Source organism: Hyperolius riggenbachi, chromosome 6 (assembly GCF_040937935.1).
Source record: "Hyperolius riggenbachi isolate aHypRig1 chromosome 6, aHypRig1.pri, whole genome shotgun sequence".
NCBI classification, from domain to species: domain Eukaryota; kingdom Metazoa; phylum Chordata; class Amphibia; order Anura; family Hyperoliidae; genus Hyperolius; species Hyperolius riggenbachi.
In genome coordinates this window covers 328,043,367-328,068,229 of record NC_090651.1, presented here as the reverse complement: position 1 = coordinate 328,068,229, position 24,863 = coordinate 328,043,367, and the positions used below count along the sequence as shown (strand labels likewise).

At 45.0% G+C, this 24,863-nt stretch overlaps 1 protein-coding gene across 1 annotated transcript in view; it reads right to left on the bottom strand.

Moving 5' to 3' along the window:
• The window catches only part of LOC137522898 (carcinoembryonic antigen-related cell adhesion molecule 1-like), a 78,164-nt gene that overhangs the window by 14,648 nt on the left and 38,653 nt on the right, over positions 1-24,863 (bottom strand). Inside the window, exons 5-6 of the mRNA XM_068243033.1 lie at positions 18,354-18,596; positions 15,933-16,229 (exon numbers count right to left, since the gene is read on the bottom strand). Of these exons, the coding sequence (XP_068099134.1) occupies positions 15,933-16,229; positions 18,354-18,596 (540 nt within the window). The remainder of the gene's footprint in view (positions 1-15,932; positions 16,230-18,353; positions 18,597-24,863) is intronic.

Sequence of the window (24,863 nt, the reverse complement as noted above, 5' to 3'; positions counted from 1 at the left end):
GGACAAAAAGCTCATCCGCCAAGGTATTATATTGCCCTCTGATGTATTTATACATGTTAATTAGATCCCCTCTAAGGCGTCTTTTCTCTAGACTAAATAAACCCAGTTTATCTAACCTTTCTCGATAAGTGAGACCTTCCATCCCACGCATCAATTTTGTTGCTCGTCTCTGCACCTGCTCTAAAACTGCAATATCTTTTTTGTAATGTGGTGCCCAGAACTGAATTCCATATTCCAGACGTGGCCTTACTAGAGAGTTAAACAGGGGCAATATTATGCTAGCATCTCGAGTTTTTATTTCCCTTTTAATGCATCCCAAAATTTTGTTAGCTTTAGCTGCAGCTGCTTGGCATTGAGTACGATTATTTAACTTGTTGTCAATGAGTACTCCTAAGTCCTTCTCCAATGTATTACCTTCTTTTTTAATTGTCACATCTAAAAATTCAATTATTTGTTCATGTGCTTTGTATGACAAAAAGATATTATAATTATTAACATTCAAAGATTTTATGAACTGTTCCAAACTGGTTTGGGTGCCGGTCCATAGCATAAATATGTCGTCCACATAGCGGAGCCACGTGGGGACGTGCTCCCGGAAACGCGGGTCCCCATAGACGACCTTATCCTCCCATGCGCCCAAATGGAGACATGCGTAAGCCGGAGAGCACGCCGCCCCCATGGCCACACCCCTTTTTTGTCTGTGGTATCTACCGTCAAAAGAAAAAAAGTTGTTATTCAAAATAAATTTCAATAATTGCACAACAAACTCATTATGAATATCTTCACATGGATAGAACTTATAAAGGTATTTCTCTACTGCCCTCAGACCCACTTGGTTTGGGATAGAGGTGAACAAAGATTCTACATCAAGGCCTACTAATAAGGCTCCCTCTGGAACCACAACATTCAGTAATTTTTCCAGTAATTGCATAGTGTCAAGTACAAATGATGGTAAACGTTCAACCATAGGTTTAAGTTTTTGGTCAACATATTGTGCTGACTTCTCAGTTGGTGCGTTGATTGCAGCAATTATTGGTCGACCAGGGGGTCGTTTAGCAATTTTTATGTATTTTTGGTTGCATGTACAGTATAGGTACCACATATTAATCCACAGACAACGCTTTGTATTCACGCTCTGTGAGGACATTATCCAAATATCCCCACTGTAATTTTCGATTTAGATCCTCTTTTAACCGAATAAACTGATTCATTGTTACACGTTCATAGCATTCGCTATCATTCAACTGATGCAAAGCCTCATCTAGATACATCTCCCGCGGCCAAAGGACTATATTGCCCCCTTTGTCGCTACGTTTAATAATTATATCTTTCTGATTCTGTAACTTTTTTAACCTCCCTGGCGGTAAGCCCGAGCTGAGCTCGGGCTATGCCGCGCAGGAGGATTTCTCAGGCCCTGCTGGGCCGATTTACGTCCTTTTTTTTGCAACACACAGCTAGCACTTTGCTAGCTGCGTGTGCATTCCGATCGCCGCCGCTCCGCGTTCAATCGCCGCTGTTCGCCTCGCCGCGCCGCGCCGCACCCCCCCCCCAGACCCCGTGCGCTGCCTGACCAATCAGTGCCAGGCAGCGCTGAGGGGTGGATCGGGACTCCCTTAGACGTCATGACGTCCATGACGTCGGTGATGTCATCCCGCCCCATTGCCATGGCGCCGGGGGAAGCCCTTGATCGCCGGAGGCGATCAAAGCAGGCGGGGGGATGCAGCTGTACAGCGGCTATCATGTAGCGAGCCCTAGGCTCGCTACATGATATAAAAAAAAAATTACAAAATAATGTTGCGCTGCCCCCTGGCGGTTCCTAATAGACCACCAGGGAGGTTAAAGACTGTCTCTCCCTATAGGTGAGGTTATCATATTCTAATGCCATCTCACCCTATGATGTAATTTCACTCATTAAACATTCATTGAAGATTGATATATATTTATTTTGTTGGATTGATGGCATGTATACGGATTTGGGACGCATATCCGTATGTAATGGTAGTTCAAGTAAACCCATCTCCTCGTCCTCCATCCCCTCTATAAGATCAAAGTCATCAATATCTGTTTGTCCCATAAGATCCTCATTATTATCCTGTTTTTAGAGCATCATAATGCTGATCCCTCTACTTTAAGGGTTAAGGTCATATATCATCTCAATCCTGGAACGAGATATATGAATACTGATGTACAGTTGTACAAGAAGGAGAGCTGTTGGACATATGTCCTTGATACACTAAGCCCAAAAGGTCTAAATACAGATCTAAATGTAAAGGTGTTCTTGTAGATAGTTGGGCAATTGACAATGGTCTGAGTGGGCTGCCGGCTCCCCCGGTGGATTATGATTACTATTAGGTATAGTTTCGATACACTTTCTCCCCTTTATACACTTAACTATGGCTGGAACTATTAAGATATGAATTAAAGATTATATTGTAAATGGATCATGTGTAAAGGATAGAAAAAATGGATATAATTATTATGAGCAGCATGTAATGCTATGGTCTAGTTGTATTGTATATAACTGGTGTAAGAATAAATATGACCACAAGGTGGTGCAATAACTTGATCACAGCCATTCCGGAGATAATTACGCATGTATTGCGGCAATCCCTGAAAGAATTAACATGGCTACAAGATGGTGCAGTAACATGACTACAACTATTCCGGAGTTAATTACGCATGTATTGCGGAAATCCCTGAAAGACTCAATATGGCCACAAGATGGCACAATATCCTTACGTCATACGTTCCGGCTATAAATACGCATGTATTGCGGATGTACGTGACATACGTTCTGATGAAGCTCTTGGGGCGGGGCGAAATGCATTAACGCAGCTTACCAATACATCCGGACGCTGAGCCGCCATGCCAGCATGGCTTATGCACTGCTGAAGACTACAATAGCCTGGGCCCAGTGACTGTCATAGCAAGGCACAATCCAGCATGAAAACTGTTTAGAAGAACGATAAGTATAGCTATATATAACGTGGTGAAAAATCCTATGTGAAGCATTTGTTCTCTGAGGAATCTCTGTTGCGATTGGACAGGGAAACAAGATTACTCTTGATGAAATGACACCTATTGCATAGGAGTGTGGCTGCGCTGTGGTGCTGATGGTGAACTGTTAGGGTCTCTTGTTGTGTGTATTGCATGAAGAGGACACCACAGACTGTGCCTATACTATGAAGAACTATGGCCTATTACTGCTGCTATATCAAAGATAACAACATATACCAATGCTACTTAGCTGGTGTTCTGGAACTGAAATGTGGTCTATTTTTTGTCTACATCTTTTGAAGCATGCTATTTTTGGTGGTACCACAGTGTTTTCTATTTCTATACAGCGTAGTGGGGCTATAGATATCTGCAGTTTATTGGTCAAGGGCTAATTTCATCATAGTCTGATCAACTTGCTATTAGCATGCAGTCTATTGGTTAGGCTTAATTATGGCGTTTATATCTAGATCATGTTGGTCTCCGTTTGCTAACCTCTGTGAGTGTATACATTTTTTGACATCGCTTGGCCACACCTAATTGTGTTGTGTGCTAGATTACCTCACGTTCCTTACTGGAGGGTTTTTGAGGAGTTTCCAGAATGGTCAGATATTCATAGATGTTTTTATGTGTGAAGGGGTGAGGATTTTTAGGTGGTTCTTTGGCCGACATTAGCCATCACTGATAGGTGCTAATTTAGCACAATTATACGATATTTAATAAAGATTTATACAATTTTGAACTAACTTTATTGCAGTGTATTTTTCCATACTTAATAGTGTGCAGCAATATACTGGTCGGTTGTTCTTGTTTTTTTGTTCATTATATTATTAACCAGGGCTTTGCACCTTTCTTTGGTCGCTGCAAATATAGATATTTTCTACATTCTATTTTATTTTTTCTAATTTTATTTAAACAATTATTGTGCACTTTCTGCAAATCCAATACATTTCATTTCACTTGATGTGCTTGTTTGCCAAAAGTTCCTTAGGAATCATACTGTATGTGCTATGTTATGCTATAATATAGGACTGCACTCTGCCATATCAACATACTACACTGAGGTGACTTGCTAGCCTGATGGGACGCTGAGTACTCTATTTTGATCTATTGGATGATTATGTGCACGGTCCCCATACAATATAGGAGGCTATATGATATGAAGAAATCATTATGTACTGGATGAATGTTCTGGAATCCATTTTCAAATGAACTGCTTATGATATCCATAAATCTCCGCTTGTGAGAGATTCAGCAACATTTTTTCATAACAAGGTTTTGACCCATTTTTGCAGGGCTGCGCAGCCATTAATACGTGTGCACACGATCCAGAGATACATTTATGCTTAGGAGGGGGAGAGTATAGGGGACGCCTGGGTGGGTATGTGCATGGATGGGGTGGGTATGTGCATGGATGGGGTGGGGGTGGGCTACATGGTGGGATTTTATCTTGCAGTTTTTAATAATGAGCATATGTTTGAATAAAGTTTTGTATTTTTGAATAAGACTGATTTGTATTCAATCAGGTCTCACTCCTCCTTTAGTCTATCTCATAGTTTGTACTACTGCTACTTTGGAGTGGGGGGCCTGGGTGACCACAAATTGATCACACCCCTTTGTGCCCGGCGAGATTAATACCCACATAGCGTGGGATATTTTGATCCTCAGGATCAGGGATTTCACTGGGGGTGTCATTCACAGTCGGAGGTGTGAGATGCTCCAGTGGGATAGCCTTCTGGCCCGGGTGGAGAAGGATTGCATGCAGACGCAGGGTGTTAGGGATGCACAGCAATTAACTAATGGTGGCTTTAGAAAGCTAACTAAATTATATGAAAGAAAATCCAAACTCTGGTGGAATTTGAAATACAACAAGATATACTTGGATGATCAGTTTGCTCCTCTCTGGCTACAATTTCAGATCTTCCCCCATCGTCGGAATCTGACGGAAGATTTCAAGAAACGATAGGAGAGGAATTTTGAGTGCTGCGCAAAAATCTGCCTGACTTTGATGAATGAATTGGATACAGAGGATTTAAAATCAATTGAGGAGGAAATTCAGAAAGTTTCTGACTCTTTAAAACCTTTTGAGAGAGATCCACTATATAAAACCCGTAGTGAAGAATTAGATAAACATATTACTCAATTTAACAAAAACTTGGTCATACATAGGGACCAAAAGGTCCTACGCGATAGAACGGCATATAAAATTGGCTCCGCATATAGGTGGAGCAATCCGAGGAGGCGGCCCCCAATTAAACCCAAATCTCCGAGGAAAGAACCTCCAAAACAGCCTCGGGCTGCAGATGAATCAGACTCCTCCATAGGCAGCAGCATTCCCGTCTCGGATAGCTCTGCCTCTGGGAAGGATAATCCAAAGCAATACAATTTAAGACAGAAACAGTTTGGGCAGAACTCAAGCAAAACAGGGAGTAAAAAGAGTAAAGAACAGGATAACACCAGTAAGGATACGGAGTCATCATGTCAGGAGGACTCAGACAGTGGGTTACCTTCCTCATCTTCTGCCTCGGCTTTTTTAGCCACTGGGCAGAAGGTGGGAAGGTGACAGACACTAACAGTAGAGGAGCCAAAGCCTCAAATGCAGATCTAGAAGTTATCAACTTGACAGATGAGGAGATCCCTCAGGAATACCTGTCATTATTATCGAAGGGTTTGGGGTTTTGTCCCACACACAGGGGCGGGACAAGGTCCTCCAGCAACAGAGGCAGAGATTCAAAAGTGAGCCCCCCCCTCGCCGTGGCCGAGAAATTGAACAATGCATAGATGTCCATGTTGAATGATAAAGTTATCGTCCACGGCCTGGTGCATCAGTGCTGTGAGCACAATAGAGGCAGTGGAGGTGCACTTGAGTTACTACTGGTGGGTACAACACAAAACCACCAGTGGAGTTCTGACACTCTGTAGCCTAAGGGCCCTTTTACACTTAGTAGTGACATGGACAGCGGAAAAAGCACCAGTAAAGTTGGCCTACCTAACAGTTAGCTAGTGCACCCACAATGAATACCTGAGGTTAGGTGGGGGGAACAGTATATTGTGTGTATATATGTGTATATATATATATATATATATATATATATATATACATATATATATATATATATATATATATATATATATATATGCACACATTGAATGCATGAGGAGAGGAACAGTACACACACACACTCACAATGAATACCTGACATTGCACACATCTCTCTCTCTTTCTTTCTCGGGAGAGGAGGGGGAACAGTACACACACACACACACACACATTCTCACTGCCATTGCCTACCTCCCCCACGCCATACCTTCCTTATCTTGCAGCAGGGTGGGGGCCATATCACCATCTAATCCAGTTCACTGTCCACCGGATTGAAAAAGTTCACTGCTGTCAAGGGACCCATGACTCATGTCACTGTCCCGCCGAAGATCACAAGGCACTCGCTCTTTACTGCCTTGCTCGGGCAATAGGCAGGCTCAGGCTTCCAGGAGTTCCATCATCCCACAAAGTTTCTGTATGTTACTCGGGGCCGCTACTCCTAGATCCAGGCAAGGCTGCAGGAAGCTGGTGCCATTTCCTGCACTGCTTCTTGCTGTTGCCTAGCAACAGTAACAACAACCACCTCCGAGCCTGTCATCTCCGTGATGACAGCGCGGCTTGATACAGTGGGCTCTGGTCTGGCGGGAGAAGTCGGGTGGGCGGAAATCAATCAACGCTCAGCGCTGGCGAAGTCGCAAGTGACTTCTCCGCTGACACTGAAGAGAAACCGGAAGGAGAAGGAAAATAATTGTAAAAGGCCGAGCAGTCGGGCACGGTTGTGAGGAGAGCTGAATGCGCCCTCAGGGTGATGCGCTCAGAGGCCGGTGCCTGTCCAGCCTCTGCCTCGGCCCGGCCCTGCCCACACACAATATAAATGTGTTTGATACAATAGTTGATCTGCATTTGTTTGGAAGACGTATTTTATTACAGGCCCTCTACGGTGATAAACCTAAAAAAATCCCCTCAAGCATTTTAGAGAAGCCGTGGTCAGATGAGGATCTTGCTGTCCTCCAAGCTTTAAAGGAGTTACAAGGAGATACTGAGGCTTGTTCTCAAATTGAACATACAAATGTATACGTATCTTATTTTGTCCCTACTCTAGAGGAGGTGGGATTGCGGAACACTTCAAAAAAGTTTCCACCTTTTTCTCTTTTCCCTAATCTGAAAACTTTTATGGAGGTGGTAGAAAGGGACCATGGGCGTAGGGCCCGTGGTCGCAGAGGTCGCCGTCGCGACCGGGCCCGGCTCCTGAATAGGCGGGGGGGGCCCAGGGGCGGGCACCCAGCCGTGCAGTGTCATTTTTTATTAATTTTTTCTGCCACTACTACTTGCTCGCCGGGCTGGAGTCTCCCAGTCAGTGATGTCCCCAGTGACGTCACATGTCGTCGCCGCACCACCGCGCAGCATTCATAACAGTGGAACGCTGCGCAGAGCGGCAGAGAGCCAGCCCTATCCATTTGCTGCCGGCCCGAGTGACGGGGGTGTGAGGAGGAGCCAACAAGGCAGGGAGGGAGACAGGCAGCCAGGTCATGTGCACTGCAGTGAGTAGGAGTGAGGAGTGGAGCAGATTCAATGCATTCAGCGGAACCTAGAGCTAAGCACTGCAAATAAATCCTCCACCTCTTCTCAAGTTACAGCAATAGTGAGTGAAATTGCCGTTAATCACTTCTGTCCTGTGATCATCAGTAGTAGTAGCTGCAGAGAGGAGGGAGAGGGGAAGCTAGCTGCCGAGAGATGCCGCTTGGAGACACAGAGTGCACAAGCAGGAACTCAAAAGAATTCAGCCACCTAAGATTGGTTATCTGCCTCTGGAATCATTTCAGTCCAACCAAGCAGTGACCTCAGGTCTGTTACTTTGCACAGCAAGCTCTCCTCCTCCTGCTTTCTTTTATAGCCCTTTCATAGACCTGCTATGGATACACCAATCCCCTGGAATCACAAGGGCCAGAATGTCCTCTCACAACACCAGTCTAAGGATTGCAGTTGAGTACATGGAACATTAATATATATTCCAGTAATAAACCTGCAACTCCTCAGCATGTTCTGAAATATAGGACATTCTGAGCCTTTGGTTCCACAGAGCCTGCATCTATTACAGATTTGAGGGAATTAAAATAAAACAATTATTTCCAACACAAAACTAATGCTTAAAGTACCCTTGAACTGAGGAAAAAAACAATTGACTGAAGCCCATATTGGGCTAAATTGCTGTCTTATGAGTTTCCAGATGCTGCTCGTGGTCCCTTCTGGTCCTTGAAGTATACAATGGAATCCTCCAGCTGAATACGTAAAGGACTTCCGATGGGAGAAAGCTAATCTATTTTTCCAGCCCCTAGCAGCTATCAGTCCCTCGCCGCAGCTTTGGTCCTTTGCGTTGTCCCGCTGGCCACCCTTAACTATGGCGACCCGCTGGCGGGGTTGGCCCTTCTGCATCTGTGCAGGCACTTGTGCACACGTGTCATCTGGCACATACTGTGCCTGCGCACAACTACTGCACAAAGCACAGTATGTGCCAGATGACATGGACGTGTGTGCACAAGTTCCCGCACAGGTGCACAAGAACCGACCCGCCGGCGGGTCTCCATCGTTATGGGTGGCCAGCGTTACAACGCAGAGGACCAGGGCTGCGGTGAGGGACTGACAAAGTTGCCAGGGGCTGGAAGACGCTCCAGGTGAGTAAAAAATAGATTTGCTTTTCCCATCGGAAGTCCTTTGATCAGGAAATTCCCCCAAAATGGCAAAACACAATTTTTAGCTGCTGAGACGAAGCTCCAATACGTGTGTGATTAGCAAAGCAAGCACTTGTGTACAATTGCTTTGAGCAGTTCAAAACTTGCACCAGCGCAATTTAGAATTGATCTGCACCGCTCATAGAAACTTCCGGAAGGCTTAGGAGGAAAGAGGATGGGGAACAGGAGGGACTCCAAGGACAATGAGCACCACAGGACACTCATAAGAATGGACTTGGACTTCATTTAATAGGGTTTTTTTCCCAGTTCAGGGGTACTTTACCTTAATGCTTAACACTAACTCCACTTCCTGATGCCTAAACTGAATTCAGTGGTGTAGTTAATGCTAAAGGTACACACGATACAATACAGCAATTTGATAAAAACGATTGGGTGTACAAGAAAGATAAAAAAAAATGTATTTGTTGGTACATTGGTCAGATTTTTCAAATGTTACAATCAGTCAGAAAAAAATGGTTGTTATTCTTGGATTGAAAAGAAATGTAAAAATTGTATGGTGTGTGGCTTGTCTCCCAAATCCCTCGTGGTTTTGCCCCACTCCTTTCATGGAACATTATAGATCTGCTTTGGGATCTCTAACGATTGTCGCCAGTGAGGAGGCAGCACAGTGCAGTTACTCCTACACTGGTGCCCTGCATCTTCTGGAATCTGGTAGTGTATGTCACCTGAATCATGCATGCCATATGATAAAGGTTGAAATACCTAAATATTTTGCTGACAGTGCACAGTAACATGCTTTTTTGTAGGCAAAATGGGTCATAATATAGCAGTTTTAAATGATGATGCTCACGTTTTTTGGCCATGCCTACTCCGCTTCGTCATGGGGAAACGCTGCTTTCTTATGTGTGTTTTTTGTGCTTTATCATGTGGGATTGTTTTTTGAGTGCCTCATTATGTGTGAGTTTTCTTCTTTGGCTCAGGGGGGGGGGGGGGGGCCACATCCAGATTCCGCATCGGGGCCCAGAGGTTTGTAGCTACGCCACTGAAAGGGACATTTCTAAATTAAGAGGACATAAGACAGATGGTGACAATCTGGATTTGGCTGAACGTAACACACTTGCAGAGTTAATGTTAAACAAAAAATGGGTTATCAAACCCTCAGATAAAGGGGGAAACATTGTGCTGATGAGGGCTGAGCGTTACAGGGAGATGTGCCTGGATATCTTGAAAAATCAGGATTGTTATGTGAGGGTCTCCCCGTCCAGAGCTGCACGCTGCCAGGGGGAGCTATTTGCAATAATTGAGGACGCTTTTTCCCGCACGGTAATTGATTTGGATATAGTGACGTTTTTGAAAGTACTTAATCCGGTTTTACCAACATTCTATTCACTTCCCAAAGTTCACAAAGACCTCAAAAAAACCCCGGGGCGCCCGATTGCATCGGGTAGGGGATCCCGTACTGAACGGGCAAGCGCATATATAGATAGACATCTTCAGCCGCACATTTGTGCATTACCATCATATGTTCGATATTCATCATACTTATTGCAGATCTTGGAAAATCTTCAGCTTCCCCCTGGTCTGTTGCTTGTGACTCTGGACATGGAGGCCCTCTACTCAAGTATACCACATGATTTAGGTGTGGAGGCTGTTAGGATCTTTTTGGGGGAGTTGGGCATACAGAATACTGCACATAATATGTTTCTGTTGACCCTTCTGGATTTCATTTTAAGAAACAATATTTTTTTGTTTGAGGACACCCACTACCTCCAGGTGCAGGGGGCAGCGATGGGCACCATGTGTGCTCCGTCGTATGCCAACCTGTACCTGGGGGCGTGGGAGAGGGAGCTGTTTTCCGATGAGGGCCTGGCAATGTACCTGTGCCACGCTTTGGGCCTGGCACAGGTACATTGACGACATCTTGCTTTTCTGGACGGGTGGCAAAAAATTATTTGTACAATTTATCACAACTATTAATAAGAACATCTGGAATCTCAGGTTCACTATGCACATGAGTCATGTGGAGGTTCCATTTCTGGATCTTCTGATCTCGGTCTCGACTGCGGGCCTTGTCTCTACAAGTTTATATAGAAAAGAAACGGCAACAAATGCACTTCTGAGAGCAGAAAGTTTCCATCCAAAACATACTATTAATGGTATCCCTACTGGACAGTATTTGCGGATTCGACGCAACTGTTCAGAGGATGATGCTTTTCAGAGGGAGGCCCTGCAGCTGAGATCGAGATTCAGACAAAGAGGATATAAGAATAAGACTCTTATTAAGGCTTATAAGAGAGCTAATGCTAGTAACAGATCTGCCCTATTGGATAGAAGTAGATGTCCCGCCCGTGAGAGGTCAGAGGCAATTAGGTTCTGCACTAGATTCTCGGCACAGCATCAAGAGGTTTCGAGGATATTGGATAGGCATTGGCATATCCTCACTAACGATGCCAAATTGAGCACGGTGTTAACACAAACTCCCCTTTATTCATTCCGGAGGGCACCGTCCCTACGGGATCTTTTGGTTAACAGTCATTTTGTCGATCCTCGGGCCAACAAAAAGCACTGTAAGGTGACTGGTACATATACCTGTGGTGGTTGTTCGGTATGCCGTTATATCCAGGTGGGCAGATCGGTCCGCCTTCCGGATGGCCGGGATTGGTGTTTCCCACACTATGTAAATTGTAGTACTACTCTTGTGGTATACGTGTTGCTCTGCACTTGCAGGGCCTTTTATGTGGGAAAGACCAAGAATGAATTTCGTACACGCATCTCGCAACATATTGCAAGTATTAAGAGTCCAAATTATAACAACCTCACTCCAGTGGCGAAACATTTTAAGTCCGCTCACGATGGTAGGTTTCAACATGTGCGTTTTGTTGGTCTGGACAGAATTCATAACTCTGCAAGAGGTGGTAATATGGATCGTTTGCTTCTACAACGTGAAGCAAGGTGGATATTTGATCTGGAGGCAACTAAGGAACCAGGCCTCAATGAAAACACAAGTTATGTTCCCTTTCTGCCACCTTAGGGATTTCTGGTGCAGCATCCCACACCTGAAGGGTCTGCGTTGCACTTCCAGTGGGAGGGGCTTTGGGGGCTCCCTGCTGGGGCATTTCATATCTAGTTCTCCGCATGATGTTTATGGAGAAAATTTCTTGATTTGTGTTTATGCCATAATTGGCTTGATCCCCATTTGGACAGGGATGTGCATGTATGCACATCTCTTCTTTTTCATGATGGGGGTAGTCTAAACGTAAGAGTGAGCGGAATCTTATACACTGTGATTTAAATTATTCACTTATCTTGTGTTGTTTTGTAAAGCCACATATACGTATGTTAGGCGTTTTCTAATTGCGAATAATAATCATTATTGTATAGTTATTTTGCTTTTGTGATGTTGTTTTGGGATGAGACGTGGAGCACTTGTGTCTGTTTGTGCTGCCGCCGTCTGATCCGGCTGCTTTGGCGTCTCCCGCCCCTTCCCCGGGGCCTGCGTGCGGGGGGGCGGGGCTTGACGGACGCGCCGGGTGAGCTATTCGGCGCGCCCAACGTGTCTGCCTGCTCCGCCTCTCCTCTCGCATTGGCCCTGGTGTGGGGGCGGGAGATGCCGTACCTGCGGTCGGATTGGACAGCGGCCTGCACATCGATCGAGGACGCCGTCCTCCACCATGAGGTCTTCCCCTCCATGCCTCCATGCTGCCTAAACCGGGTGATGCATCCTCCTCTCCATACCTCCATCACTAGAGACTCGGCTAGTCTTTCCAGGCTCCGTCATAGCAGGTCAACACCAAGACCCCAGACTGGTGGATACAGTAAGAGCCCTCAGGGCACCTCAACTGCACATGCTGCCTGCATAGAGACATTGTTAACATTGCCATGCACCTTGTCTGCTTGTTTTGCTTTATGAATTGGCTAGCACTGGATGTGCCTTGCTGCTGCTTCAACTTGATACATGCTGCCACTTGATGTGCTTGTTTGCCAAACGTTCCTTAGGAATCATACTGTATGTGCTATGTTATGCTATAATATAGGACTGCACTCTGCCATATCAACATACTACACTGAGGTGACTTGCTAGCCTGATGGGACGCTGAGTACTCTATTTTGATCTATTGGATGATTATGTGCACGGTCCCCATACAATATAGGAGGCTATATGATATGAAGAAATCATTGTGTACTGGATGAATGTTCTGGAATCCATTTTCAAATGAACTGCTTATGATATCCATAAATCTCCGCTTGTGAGAGATTCAGCAACATTTTTTCATAACAAGGTTTTGACCCATTTTTGCAGGGCTGCGCAGCCATTAATACGTGTGCACACGATCCAAAGATACATTTATGCTTAGGAGGGGGAGAGTATAGGGGACGCCTGGGTGGGTATGTGCATGGATGGGGTGGGGGATGGGCTACATGGTGGGATTTTATCTTGCAGTTTTTAATAATGAGCATATGTTTGAATAAAGTTTTGTATTTTTGAATAAGACTGATTTGTATTCAATCAGGTCTCACTCCTCCGTTATTCTATCTCATAGTTTGTACTAAATTTCATTTCACTTCTCAAATATCACTGTGTGTGTCTCCTATATGATATCGTTAACTGACATTTTTTATTGTAACAACCAACGATTTATACAGGAAAATCATGACTATTAACAAGGTTGCCCAAACTTTTGCATCCCACTGTATATTTAAAGTGAACCTCCGGACTAAAAATCGACTCAGCAGCACTGAAAAGGCCTGGTGTTTCTTTAACAGTTTCACAGCATCAGAACTTTTTTTCTTATACAAGCCTCATTTTTAGCTGCACAGAAGAAAACTGCCTGGGCTTTTTTCCCCTGATGCTGTGCAAAGCATGATGGGATGTCTGATGTTGTTGTTCTCGTTCTGCTGTTTTGGTGCAATTTTTTTTTTTTTACATTTTGAATTTGACATTTGAAGCCTGCACACGCTAGCTGGGAGGGGTAATCAGGACACAGGACAGTTGGAACTGTGTCTCCTGCTCCTTGTCACCTCCTTTCAACCAAAAAGATGGCTGCCCCCATGACAAAGATGGCAGCCCCCATGAATCACAAACATTTACCTGTTCTTTTAAAACAGGCTGGGTAAGAGATTATATTACCTATCTATTCTAATTAACATAACTAATGTAACTTGATGACAGTATGTTTGTTTAGGCTGAAGTTCCCCTTTAAGCAAGTTGTCAAGTAGTGCAACTGAGCTTTGGAAATAGCCTGGTTTAAACTAAATCCCAATTTCATTATTTTTTTTTAACTATACATTCCACAACCCAACTACTCTCACAGTGAACCCCCACCCCACCCACATACTCACTATTGCGGGTCTAAATCATTTAGGTCAAGAGTCAAGATGCCATCTTTTTTCCCCCACCTAACTCACCCCACAAAAAACAAATTATTTCCATATGGTTCAATTATTATATTATTATATTTAAAAAAAAAAAAAACATTATTGACTCTGGTGTTGTTGTAGACTGCCAGTGGTGGTAGTCTGAAATGCCTGCAAATCTTTCAAAGAAAGGGGAAAAAAAACAGAAGAGAAAAGGAGAGGTACAAAGCGAAACTAATGTGCACCCTCCTGTATCTGCAATGGCATGTGCTTGCTTTGGGATGATGGTGGGTACTGCCAGTATGGCAGTTTGCTCAGTGCTGAGGTCCACACTCGCCAGGTGGCTGGAGGTAAGCGTAGGTTTATTCTCCTTTACAGAATGCCAAACATGAGGCGCAAGGGAGAGAACAGAGGTGGGGAGGGACCGCCTCCATGATGTCAGCACAACACGTGATGCATTGCGTCTATCAGCAGACTTTCACAGTTGTGATGTCATAGATACTCCTATAGTATTTATGCAAGAATTAGATATTTACCTAAGGAGATGGAAGCCTCTGGATCCTCCAGAGGCTTCCACATCTTTGTATCATTTACCGAATTAGCGCTGGAACCCTAAGATGTTTGCAGCCATGTCCAAGTGCGGCTGCTTTGCCCAGATGCTGGATGCCTTAAAGGGGTTCTTTAACCTTTTTAAAAAAAGTTTCACTTGCCTGGGGCTTCAACCAGCCCCCTGCAGATGTCCTGTAACACCCCGTTCCTCAAGGATCCTCATATCCCCCGGAGTGGGTCACTTTCCCATTCTTCGTCTAACTAGTCCAATGCCATTCGCCTGCGTGGCCATGGCCGCGCTCGTCGTTGCTCCCGCTCACATCACTGGGAGTGTCCTGCGCAGGTGCAGTATGACGTTTTCTCATACTGCACCTGCACAGGATGTTCCCGGTGACGCGAGTGGGAGCGAGTACATGTGCAGCCGCAGTGGCGTTTGATGGTAAAGTGACCTGCTCCAGGTGACATTAGGATTCTTGACTACAGGCATGGGACAGGACGTCTGCAGGGGGCCGGTAGAAACCCCAGGTAAGTGAAACTTTTTTTTTTTAAAAAGGTTAAAGAATCCCTTTAATCCTGTGTAGTAGCATGGAGCCCATGAAGTTATGAGCTTTCTGTGCAGTGCGGCAGCGCTTGTTCATAGATGGGAGCACAACCGCATGCACTGCTCAACAAAGCCCTTGTCGAGCAAGTTCTGGGGTCCCAGCACTGGACCTGTGGAAGCAAGGAGGATAAAAGAAGCCTCTGGACTATCCAAGGGCTTCCCTGTACTAAGGTAAGTTCCTATTTGGTGTATGTATTGTAATGTTGCCAGTGAGCTGGGTGAAGGGTGAGCCGAATTACAGCTCACCCTGCTGCTTCTCTAATTCCTGGTGGCGTTAAAAACTATTCCCTCTTCGAGTTAAAGCAGCTCAGAGGGAGATGTAATTTGGCATCTGGCGATTGGCTAGGCATAAAGTATAGTAATAGTGCGATAGTGGCACCCAGCTTCAACCTGCTTCATGCATTTGGGGAATTTTAGCTTTCAGGTACACTTTAACTTCTCCTATGATGATATTTTTGGTCTTCCGCATCAATGAAGAGGTCAGAGTGCAGTCATGTGCATGAGGTCAACATTTCTAGTTATCTCTAGTACCTAAAGCTTTTCCTAAATCAGCCTTAGGTTATTTTGCTTTTTTTATGGTTATGGTTAAACTCTATGGGCATATGCCATTTTTTCAAGCCAACTAACTGTGTAATAAGTTTATATCCACCTCAAAAAATAACTTTTTTCTATGCTTCATGTGTTCGCTATTTCATGTACTCACCTTCCACACTGACAGTGAAGAGAAAAGTTTGACTTCCAATAAAATTCTTGGCTCTGCATTCATATCTACCAGCCTCTTCCAAGGTGACAGCAGCTATCACAAGACTGGACTTAAAGCTGCTGGACACTACAGTGAATTTGCCGGTATCTTCTTGGATAGGTACAGGATCTGGACTAAAATGGTACCATGTGAAGTCAGCATTTAAACCAGATTGTAGAGTCACTGTCAGTACTGCAGCTTGTCCATCTGTTACTGAAGTTATTTTACTGTTATTATGCTCTGGAGACTGTGGAGGTTCTGGTGTAATAAAAAGAAAAAAATCATAAGCTTAGTCACCTCATGTGTCTTCTATATTTAATAACAAGTTCATTTGAAGTTACCTGAAGAGGACCTCTCTATATTAATAGTGGAACAGCAACAAAAATCTTTGCTACATCTTCCATCTCCAAATAATCAATCCGTAGCTAACCATAGTGATGGTGAGAGTTCTTTTACTGAAAATGACTATGACTACTACAGTGCTAAAAACCTCCTCAATGGATGGACATAATATTGTCACACAACCAGCTGGGTGAAAGACAACTAGACAGCTAAAATGGATGCCACATTGTACCAAGGATTTGGGTTCCGCTACAGGCAGTAATGTTAATTATGATTATAGTGGTGCCCATTTTGTAATTTTTTGGCCAGCAACAGCCAGAGCCTGAAGTACGATAAAAATGGCGTAATTTAAATGCTAGCAATAGCCAGAACCCGAAGAACAGTTTAGGTTGTCAGTTGGGGTATATTTTTGTTATATAGCCCCAAGCATAGCTCAAGCAGAAAGCGCCAAGTTTTGGCTTCTCCCTGCATCCAAATTTCCAGGTTTTTCATACATATGCAAAAGACAGTGTTTACAAACTCATGAACAGAGTCTTTAACGCAGTCTAATAAGAACATTTGGCAGAGGTTGCAGAGGTTAGATTTGTGCCAATACCCTTTGGTTGGTAATTTACTCCAACAAACATGAAAGGCCGAGACAGGCCAAAGCGCAGAGGTCCTAGGGGTCATGGTGGTGCGCCATCCTGTGGCTGTGGCATATGTGATCTTATGCAAAAAAGCTACCAGAAGAAACACTACCTCCACCACCACAACAGCCTCCAAATAAAACGGATTGCTCACAGGAGTTATTTCCCCCAGGCTCATTCATATGGAAATACTTCTGTGTGCGTGCTGCTGACAGTTCAAAATCCATTTTTATCCTATGTCACCAGGGAATTCGTTGTGGGAAGACCAGCACTAGGGATGGTCGGAAATGCCTGTTTCCGATTCCGTGGAAATTCCGATTTCCACCAATGCCATTTTCTTATTTTCCCTTTTTTCCTTCAGCACAGATCTGTTCTGGCACTTCTTCTCAGCTGTATTGTTACTTATGAAGACATATGAGACTTATAAAGGTATTTGGAAGGGAAATTACTGCTAGTTTTTCATAATACTAGTCAGTTGGCACCAGAGGGGAGAGTTATGTTAGGTATGGAAGGAGATTAGTACTTAGTGTACATTAAAAAATAGCCACGCAAAAAAATGGCCCAGGGTGATGCTGATAATTTTGCTTTTACGGTTATTTAACATTTCAGAAATGTCCTAAAATGTTAAATAACTTTAGTAACAAGATGTCATTATTGGCATCTGCATACATTACTTGGTCCCGGCAATTGCATCTCTTCCTCCACTTCCTGGTTGGTGTGCAGGAGTCCTGCAGCCAGCCATTCACCATGTGGACACTGAAGCCGCATAATGATTGGCTGGCTGCAGGACAGCTATAAACTAACTAGAAAGTGGAGGAGACATGATAGCCCGGGACCAGCTAATGTATCCCTTCAACCCAGCCTACTCTTACACTGAACCCTCCTTCTACCTATGCCTAAACTTAAGCCTGCCCAGGTGCCTAAACTTAGCCAATCCAGCCCTGCTGTCTAACCCTAACCACTCCACTCCATGCCTAACCCTAACCACTCCACATCCGCTGCCTAACACTAACCACTCAGCCCCCATTGCCTAACCCTAGCCATTCCACCACCGCTCCCTAGCCAATAGCCACGCCACCCTGGTTGCCTAACCCTAACAACTCCACTCCCACTGCCTGACCCTTGCCACTCCACCCCAGCTGCCTAACTCTAACCACTCCACCGCCACTGTACCCTAACCACTCTACCCTTATGCCTAACTCTAATCCCCTACCTAATTAAACCTACTACCTGCCACCATAGGCGGCAATAGTAAAAGTCACAATTAATGGCAAGGAGGTTAAAGCATGGTACCCGATAAATAGCGAGTGCCACCATAATTGAACCTCCTTGCAGTTGATGATGGCTTTTACTATTGGCGGCGCCATTTTTATCTGCTTCATAGAATCACCTATATAGTATTGTCCTTGCTCACCAAATATCAAACCACAGTTTGATTGTTTTCCCATATGATTTCCATAACACATCATGGTTGAGTTTTGAACAGTACTGTTAGTAGGAACATTCCTGGTTACTTGGTTAGATCCAGTCTCTGTTACCCCATTAAATACCATGGTGACATTAGCCGGTGGTTGTCCTCCCGACCAAGAACAAGTGAGCTGCACATACTGAGGATTGGAGGAGTCTACTAAACAAAACATATCTTCTTCTGGATGCCCTGAAAGATGAGAGAAGTCAGTAAGATGAAACAATATGGTCACAAGGGTCCTTCTATCTATAAAGAGGTAACAGCCAATTTCCCAAGATGGACTGATAAAATGGAACAACATGACTTACAAACAAAATAACAACAAATGTTGAATTCCAGTGATTGACCTAAAAGTTTGAACTCATCTTGCTTTCTCTAGTTTCTGATGCACAATTTCCATTGCTTAAGTCCTAGGTTCTTAATGTGAGGTACGCGTACCCCAGGGGGTACTTCTAATGGTTACAGGGGGTACTCGGGCTTGAAATACTTAACCAAGAACAACAGATTTAGAGTTTTAGAAAATGATAAATATTATTTAAACAACATCAAATGAGTATTTTAGCTAATTAGAAGCAATAGTAAATGCTTGGAAATTGTTTATAATCAATTATCATGTACAATGATTAACTACTTAAGGACCATGGGCTTAAACCCCCTAAAGACCAGGTAATTTTTTACAAAATGGGCCACTGCAGCTTTAAGACCTCGCTGCAGGGCCGTACAACTCAGCACACAAGTGATTCCCCCCTCCTCTTTTTCTCCCCACCAACAGAGCTTTCTGTTGGTGGGGTCTGATCGTTCCCCAGTGTTTATTTGTTTTAGTAAATATTTATCTCTTTTATTTTCTGTTAAATTTGCTTGTTTTTTAATTTTTGGTACAGTCCCTACCTCCCTTCCCCCACCAGCCAATCAGCGCTTCGGCCTATGACAGCAGATCGCTTCCCTGTCACTAGGGGCACAGGCGTGTCACATGGCTGTCCCCAGTACAGCGCTGCCTTAGATTGCAGCACTGTACTATGTAAATAGATGGTGGTTTCACCATCTAACAGTCTCCTGCAAAACACACACCCAGTACCTTACATCGATTGGCGTGGAGTGGTCCTACGGAAGTTAAATATACATCTGTCAAGGGGTACTTGTGATCAGGGCCGGCGCTACCATAGAGGCAAAGGGGGCAAATGCCCCAGTGCACCAGAGCTTGTAGGGGCCCCCAGTGGCTACAAGAGGAAAAAAAATTCAAATCGACCTTTTAGTTTTTGAGAAAACTGATTTTAAAGTGTCAAAGGAAAACAAATATACATTTAAAAACCCGCCAACTTTAATGGTTAATAGCAAATCCACCTTAAATGCTAGAAACCCTACATTTGCAGGATATGTTATGTAGATAATTGGGAATAAGAGGTAAAAACATTTTTTCAAAAAAGACCTTATAGTTTTTGAGAAAATCGATTTTAAAGTTTCGAAGGAAAAAAGTATACTTTTAAATGCGGTAAATGTCACTTTTAGTAGCAAACCCAACGGTAGTGTAATTTTACATGCATCAAAAGAAAGAGCAATACATTTCCTGACGGGGTTTCCAGGGGGTCCATACGCAGCCACAGCGCTTTGGCCAGGGATCGCTATACAGCCGCAATATGGCTGTATGAAGATCCCTGGCATTTTTTCCTATTTTCCCAATTTTTTTTTTATGTTTAGAGTGCGGGAATTTTTTTTTAAAAAAAATTATGTGGGGTCCCACCTCCTGAATCTTTTTAACCCCTTGTCCCCCATGCAGGCTGGGGTAGCCAGAATGTGGAGCTCCGACCGATTGGAGCTTCACACCCTGACTATACCAGCTGCAAGAAAGGTCCCTTAATGCCGATTTTTGCTCCGGGGTATCTGTTGGGGGGGGGGGGGGGAGGCAGGTTTATTTTGCCCTGGGGCCCCATTGTTGGTTAAACCGGCCCTGCTTATGATAATGTTTACTAGGGGTACTTGGTGAGTACAGGGTTTTCAAAAGGCTACTTGCTAATAAAATGTTGAGAAACACTGGCTTAAGTTACCGTATCTGCTGCCTAATAAGACACCCTGGAATATAGGACACAACTAGGTTTAGAGAGCAAATACCAGGGGAAAATATATATATACTAAACCTGGTGCGTCCATGTTCCAGGAGCATCATGTAGATGCAGGGCCGGCCTTAGGCTTCACAGCGCCCTGAGCGAAGCCAGATTTTGGCGCCCCCCCCCACCCCCATTCATCCTCTCCACACACACACCCATGCACGCACGCACGCACGCATGCGAGCACACACACACACATACACACACAAACACACCCATCCATATGCAATTCACCTTTTCTCTAAAATTATCTCCTAGTAAATTTTCATCTTCGCTTTAAAATAACTTTTCAGCATTTTATAATTTAAAAAGTACTTAATAGTTGTTGAAAAAGTGGCTTGATTGATGGTGGAGCTTCCGCAAGCGCACTAGAGGAGACAGCGGGACCCCTGGCTGGCAGCTGCGAGCGAAGATGCGGCATGTGACATGTCGGCTGCAAGGGGCTGGAGGAAGCCCCCGGGTAAGTATATTAGGGGGCAGCTTTTTAAACTTGATAATTGCTTTAAGTGTATGTAGGCTGATTGCACCCCCCCCCCTCTTTAGCGTGTATAGTATACCCCCCTTTAGCATTGGGTAGATCCCTTTTTAGTGTAGATAAGCAGATTCCTCGCCCTCTCCCCCCCCCCCATATAGACATATCCCCCTTTTAGCATTGGTAGATCCCCTTTAGTGTAGATAAGAGCAGTTCCCCATCCCTGTATAGATCCTTAGTGTAGATAAGAGCAGATTCCCTTATCATCTCCCCCCCTCCCCCTGTATATAGGCACATTCCCCCTTCACTTACTGTGCAGTCACAGTGTTCCAGAAGAAGATGGCCAGTCCAGGCCCAGGAGGAGTGTCACACAGTGTCTCTCGCTCCGTCACTGAATGTGAAATGCAGATGTGCTGGCTACCTATGCGCAGCTCCGGTCCAGGACCAGCGTAGCCTGTGATGGGAGGGGCGGCGCTACTGTCTCACTTCAAGATAGAGGCAGTAGCAGCCGCCAGTCGCTTCCTGGTCTTCGCCCCCATCACCCCCAGCGGCACCAGGGGGCGTAGCTTGGCTACGCGTACCCGCCCGCAAGCCGCATCTAGATCGTGGACGTTACGTGACGTCACAGACCCGGCGCCCGGCCGCAAAACAGGTAGATGCGGCCAGTTGACCTGTGCGTATGGCGCCTACCTGGAAGCCGGCGCCCTGTGCGACCGCTCCGGTCGCACAGGTCAAATGCCGGCCCTGTGTAGATGTTCTCCCCCAATCTATGTCCTCCTGTGTCCCCTTCTGTCTTGAGTGTGTTCCTTTCTGTCCCCAATATGTTCCCTTATGTCCTCGTTCCCTTCTGTCCTCAGTGCATCCCCTTCAGTCTCCAGCGTGTCCCCTTCTGTCCCTGTGTGTCCCCTTATGTCTCCGGTGTGTTCCTCATGTGTCTCCCCAGCTCCCCCTTTGTGTCTGCTTACTGTCACTTCCCCCCTTTTGTGACCACTCCCCCGATGTCTCCTGCTCCCATGTGTATCATTAAAGGAGACACCAGGACCCCAGTATAGTGTAGTATGTACTGGCAATTGGATTTGAAAGAGTAAGTAAGTAATAATACTCACAAACCAGGGTTACCATCCAGGTAATCACTGTGAAGGCAGGTTAGGAGATTAGAGCTGTCCTCACTCAGAATTAAGAAGTCACTTTCTATAGATCAGAAAAAAGAGGCAATACCCCTCCACCAAGGGTGGACTCAGGTTATATATAGAACACATTTTTTGTCGCGAAATTGGTCACACTGTCGGTCGGGCATGCTCTTGGCAGTACCGATTTTCATCCAATTCGTTTATAATAATCGAATTGGATGGTCGCCCGCCAAGTCACCTATGGCTTTCTTTATGCAGACCAGGTGTCCAAAACCATCTTCACTAAAATCAATTGATCCAGATCTTTTTGTAGAGGTGGCAGTTATGACACTCTGTAAAATGTAACATTGCAAACAGTCATAAAATAAAGAAGGAGCAAAGTCCGGGAGGGTGGGACATTTCATAATAAACTAAGTGTTTCATCCACATTGTTCCTGATCTTTCTCTACTTCCTTTTTTATATAGCTCTTATCTTATAGTCTGTAAACTATGATTCTTATTTATGGCCTGCAGCAATCTAAAATATGACATTTATGATGTGTTGTAATTTTTTATTCCTTAAACATGCAGAGAAGCATTTATGGCATATTAGAAATGTCTTACACATATGTTTATCCACTTACTCTACCTAAAGCACTGATAACAAATGAAAGTTAGTATAATTCAAGAGGGTTGGTGATTCTAGATAAAGCTCAATGCTAAAGACTGTGTTTATGATTCCTGTTTCACTGTCTCATCATCACCCCGTTCAGCCCCGTTTCTTAAGGACAGGCAAGGCGTGTGTCTGCCCTGGCGCAGTGAGGGGGGGGCGCAGTGATGGAGGTTAGAGCAGCGGGCACACAGGGACTCAGCTGCAGGGAGGTGGCCCGACTCCTCCCTCTCTCTCCTCAGGCCCCTCTCTGTGTTCCCCCCTCCATTGCTAAGATTAGTGGCACCGGCATCCGGTTAACCCGGATATCCGACCATTTTTACGCTATCCGGATCAGATTCCGGATCCCGGATAGCTATAGAAATCCGCATAGGTATCTGCAGATAGTTTGATGCATGACCCGGATATCCGCGGATATCCGAATCCGAAATACTGTAACTAAGGTGATGACGTCCTGGAGCCAATCAGAGGGCTCCCAGCAGAAGCCCTAGCAACCAATCACAGAAAGGAACACTGCCCAGCCCCACTGTATAATAAGGAGGGCTGCCATGATGAGACAGATCGTTCTGGCTTGCTGAATGCTTCCTGAGAGACATGCTGCAGTGCTGGTGGCCTAGCGAGGGCTGCCTGTATACAGTTATAAACCTAAAGCTGTTCATTGATTAACCCCCTCACTACTCTATAGTAATCGTTATTTAGCTTGATTGATTATCTCATAGTGTGACAGTTAGAGTGTGTGCTGCACAGCTGCAGTGCTGTTGCTGGGGCGAGGGCTTTACACAGTGATAAGCTCAGTGATTAACCCCTTCACTATTACTACACTATAGTTAAATCGTTCATTAGCTTGATTGATGTCTCATAGTGTGACAGTTAGTGTGCTGCACAGCTGCAGTGCTGTTGCTGGGCCAAGGGCTCTACACAGTGATAAGCTCAGTGATTAACCCCTTCACTATCACTCCACTATTGTTAATTCATTAATGTGTTAGTGTGCACTAGTGTCTTCTCCTCTGCTGTCTGACTGTCACTTGGCACGTGTCTCTTCGCACGTGGCACGTGTCACTTGGCACGTGGCACGTGGCACTTGGCACATGTCACTTGGCACATGGCACTTGGCACGTGTCACATGGCACGTGACACGTGCCACTTGGAAAGTGACACGTGACACGCGCCAAGTGCCACGTGACACTTGGCAAGTGACACGTGACAAGTGCCACGTGACACTTGGCAAGTGACACGTGCCAAGTGCCACGTGCCACGTCCGGCAGGCTCCTGGCATACGTTACACCTGCTGCTGCTGCATTGCCCTGCTCCTGCTGCCTGTGCAGCTCCCACCACCAGGCTAGGGTGCCACAGGCCACTGATACCACCTATATTTAATCCAAAACACAATTGCTGCATAATTTTTGGGAGGTGTCTTGGCTGAAAACTGTCATGTCCCAGTTGTGCGGTTGGACTTTGGACACAATGTGGGCTGCACGACCGCTGACTGGAACCTAGGCCTGATGTTAATTGACAGCCATTTTTGTTTAAGTCCCCACATCATCAAATAGTGTTCCCCTTTGCAAAATAATGATGATACATGCCTCATTTACCCTAAAAACACCCTTTAAAGCTATTTAAAGGGCACTTCTGGTTTTTCTATCCAGATATCTGAATAGCCCGGATATCCGCGGATAATGCAACCGGATATCCGCGTTCACGCAGATATCTAAAAGGCTGGATTCGGATATCCGAACCGGATCTGGATATCTAGGTATCCGGATCCGGATCAATTCGGATTTTAAAAAGCACTACCCGAGCAACACTACTGATATTATAGACGTTCTTACATTTCATGGGTTGTGGTTGAGAGTTAGGTAAATCACTTATACCAATGGAAATTCCATCTGAAACTGTGACTCAATGGCCTGGGGTGAAAACGCCAGGATGGATACAAAAATAGCTCTCGGCTGCTTTGACAAAGCCCAGTGATTGGACGAAACACGTAGGCCAGGAAAAGGTTGAATCTCTAGACTCACATGTGCGCAACATGGAGTCATCATGTCTGTGTGTATGGGTGGCTGCATAACACTCTTACCCAGTGTGATCCCGGCTTAACGGCTG